General features: G+C 40.4%; 1 protein-coding gene across 1 annotated transcript in view; it reads left to right on the top strand.

The window, feature by feature from the left end:
• The window catches only part of ptprua (protein tyrosine phosphatase receptor type Ua), a 196,749-nt gene that overhangs the window by 156,072 nt on the left and 37,924 nt on the right, over positions 1-2,753 (top strand). Inside the window, 1 exon segment of the mRNA XM_035681751.1 lies at positions 1-60. This exon segment is cut by the window's left edge and continues 27 nt beyond it. Within this exon segment, the coding sequence (XP_035537644.1) occupies positions 1-60 (60 nt within the window).

The following is a 2,753-nucleotide window of genomic DNA, read 5'->3' as shown; positions in this document are numbered from 1 at the left end:
CTCCAGCACATCAACCAGATGAAGACAGCTGAGGGTTATGGCTTCAAACAAGAATATGAGGTAAGAAAGGAAAAAAGACAAACTCTACTTAGGTGTACTTTTCTCAGGCTGTTCTTCAGGTTTTAAGCTAGCTTTCTAATTAAGAGAAATCGTGCTACAACATGTGTGTGGAAGGCTTATTCCTGTTTAACAGGACAATGCTCAAAGCCAGGTCAATAAAGAAATGCTTTACTCTTGACTGGCCTGCATAGAGCACTGCGGGCTGATGAACTACTGTATGTCTAAGTTCAAGCATAGCTTAGTTTAAAAGTAGTGTGGGAGTTATTATATAACATCGAAGAAGAATTCCTGTTACAAACTACATCACTTTGTTTAAGACAATAGTGTAAAATAAAGCTGACACGTCCCCCAGTGGAGAAATACTTTTTTACAGATTTTTTATGCACACTGGCCCGATTTACAATCATGCACACACATGGCTTATAGACATGCAATAGTGGATAGATGGAGGAGAAATGCCACATAGCGGTGCACTGGGAGCAGTTGATCAAGGGCTCCTCAGCAGTGCTCAGGAGGTAGAACTGGCACTGCTCTAGCTACCAGTCCACACTCTGTGGTCCGTGCTGGACTTAAACCATCGACCCTAGGGACTGATCGACTGCCACCCAGATGCACACTCAGTATTGTGTTGTTAAGTTAGCGTTACTTGAATTAGACAATAGCACAACTGTGAGTTTATGAAAATGGGACTTGCTGCTGGTACCACTTGAATCGCTTTGAAAGACTTTAGTTAATAGGTTGTTACTATGTATGACCATATTCATATGTGGTCCAATGATGGTACACAAACCATCAAAGTACAACAAAAGCAATCGATGAATGATTGTTGAAATATTAATGATGTTAGTTTGTACACGTGATTATGTGAAATTACTTTCATACATTACTACTTTTTCATTGAGTATATATTCATTGTAATTCCTGTCACTAGTTAGCGGTATCTTTCTCTCTCCTTTTACTTGAATGATGCACTGGCTAAGACGAGTTCTGGGACAAAGCTTTGATTACAGTTGATTTAGTGAAGTTGTAGCACTAATTAAGTACACATTAACAAGTGAACACAGCATAAGTGTATTGTGAAAATAACTAGTTGCAATGTAGTGGTCCTTGCCAAGCTTGACTTTTGACAGCCCTGCCGGCAACCCTTAAAGGACATTGGTGATTGTTGCATTCAGTATCTCTCATCTCTGGACCAAAGATAGAACCTGTGTAATGTTACGTTATGTGTCCGCATACTTTTGGTCATGCATTATATTTATTTGTGTGATTTTGAGTGAGTCATTGCATATTTGAAGCAAAGTACAGCAAATAAGTGAGACTGCTCTCAAACAGCCAGACATAATAACAGCTAAGGCGCTCAAACCTGTGAGATTTTATGTATAAGAGGCTTTCTCTAACACCTAACAGCTGGGAAAGTAAAAAGGAGTGGAAACAATATTACAGCATCAAAATTCGGGATTTTTTTTCAGGTGCAGTTAGTGTACAGAGCCTGTCTGTATTACTGCAGACAACTAGTCTGCTTTGAAAAGGCTTAAATGGAGCGTTTAATATTCATGAGCAAGCAGTAAAGTGCTGTTTTACTTCATCTGCATTACAGAGATAATGCAGATATACTGAACTTTCTGCTGCTGTGGGGACTAATTATGCTTTTCAAAGTTACTCCTTTCTGCTTTCCTTTTACTTTAATATGAATTCCCCCCCCCCCCACATCAACCAGTGGTGATAAGTCTTTTTTTGCACGTCCACCTGCAGGAAGCCAGATGCACTTTTTCGATTCATTAAGATCCCTGAGGGGCCAACAGATCCCCCCAGCCCCTCTAAAATCAATATGTGGGTCGCTTTTTCACTCCTCAGTCTGGCTCCCTATCACCTGGAGAAATAAACAAGATGAAGGGGATCAGCGTGCACACTACTGTCAGACTTCATAACCCTTATTTCCCACAGGGTGTTGCTGCTGCCATTGATCAGACATGTTGCAAGGCATTGTTGGGGGTTGTGAATGAGTCAAGCCCTCTGTGTGGGTAGGGTACTGTATGTGTTGCGCTTGGAAGCCAACATCTGGAACCAGAGCCAGTGAATAAACACAGCGACTGAAACTGTGTCACCCTCCATGACTGATGCAGCCCTCCTATGGATAAAGCCCCTCAACAGTGCAACACAGTGATATGATGCAGAGCCTAACCCATACTGGATTTAACTGAGAAACTGGCAGCCTTTAGGAACCCTTAAATTTGGTGATTAAAGATGCAATCATGCATCAATACATTTATTATTAACATATCAAATTACTATGTTGAATGTGAAAGGCATCACTAGTAGTAGTAGCTTACAACTGCAGCAGGCAGCAGTTTTCAGCTAAAAGAAGCTCAATATATGTTACCTGCTCAAACAGCAGGCGGACACAGTCTGTGACTAGCTGATGGAGATCCAAAGCTTAAAGGAGAGCGAATATTAGACTTGCATTCATCAAGTTGCCAGAAACAAGACTGTAAATGAATGCTAATCTTGCTTTTGTGTCTGTTGGATGTGTAAATAGGCTACAGTCTCAAATTACATTTTCTGGTTTTCAAGGAGATCCCAAATACAATTTTAGTCGAATCAACTTTATTTTATATTATATGTTATGTTTTTAGTTTTTTCTGCTGCCCCCAGGTGACTAAAAAAGTTTATAACTGCAGCTTTAAAGGTCCAGT

This window comes from Morone saxatilis, unplaced genomic scaffold (genome assembly GCF_004916995.1).
Source record: "Morone saxatilis isolate NCDOM2014 unplaced genomic scaffold, NCSU_SB_2.0 Contig9, whole genome shotgun sequence".
In the NCBI taxonomy this organism is placed as follows: domain Eukaryota; kingdom Metazoa; phylum Chordata; class Actinopteri; family Moronidae; genus Morone; species Morone saxatilis.
This window is presented reverse-complemented; position numbering and strand designations above follow the sequence as displayed.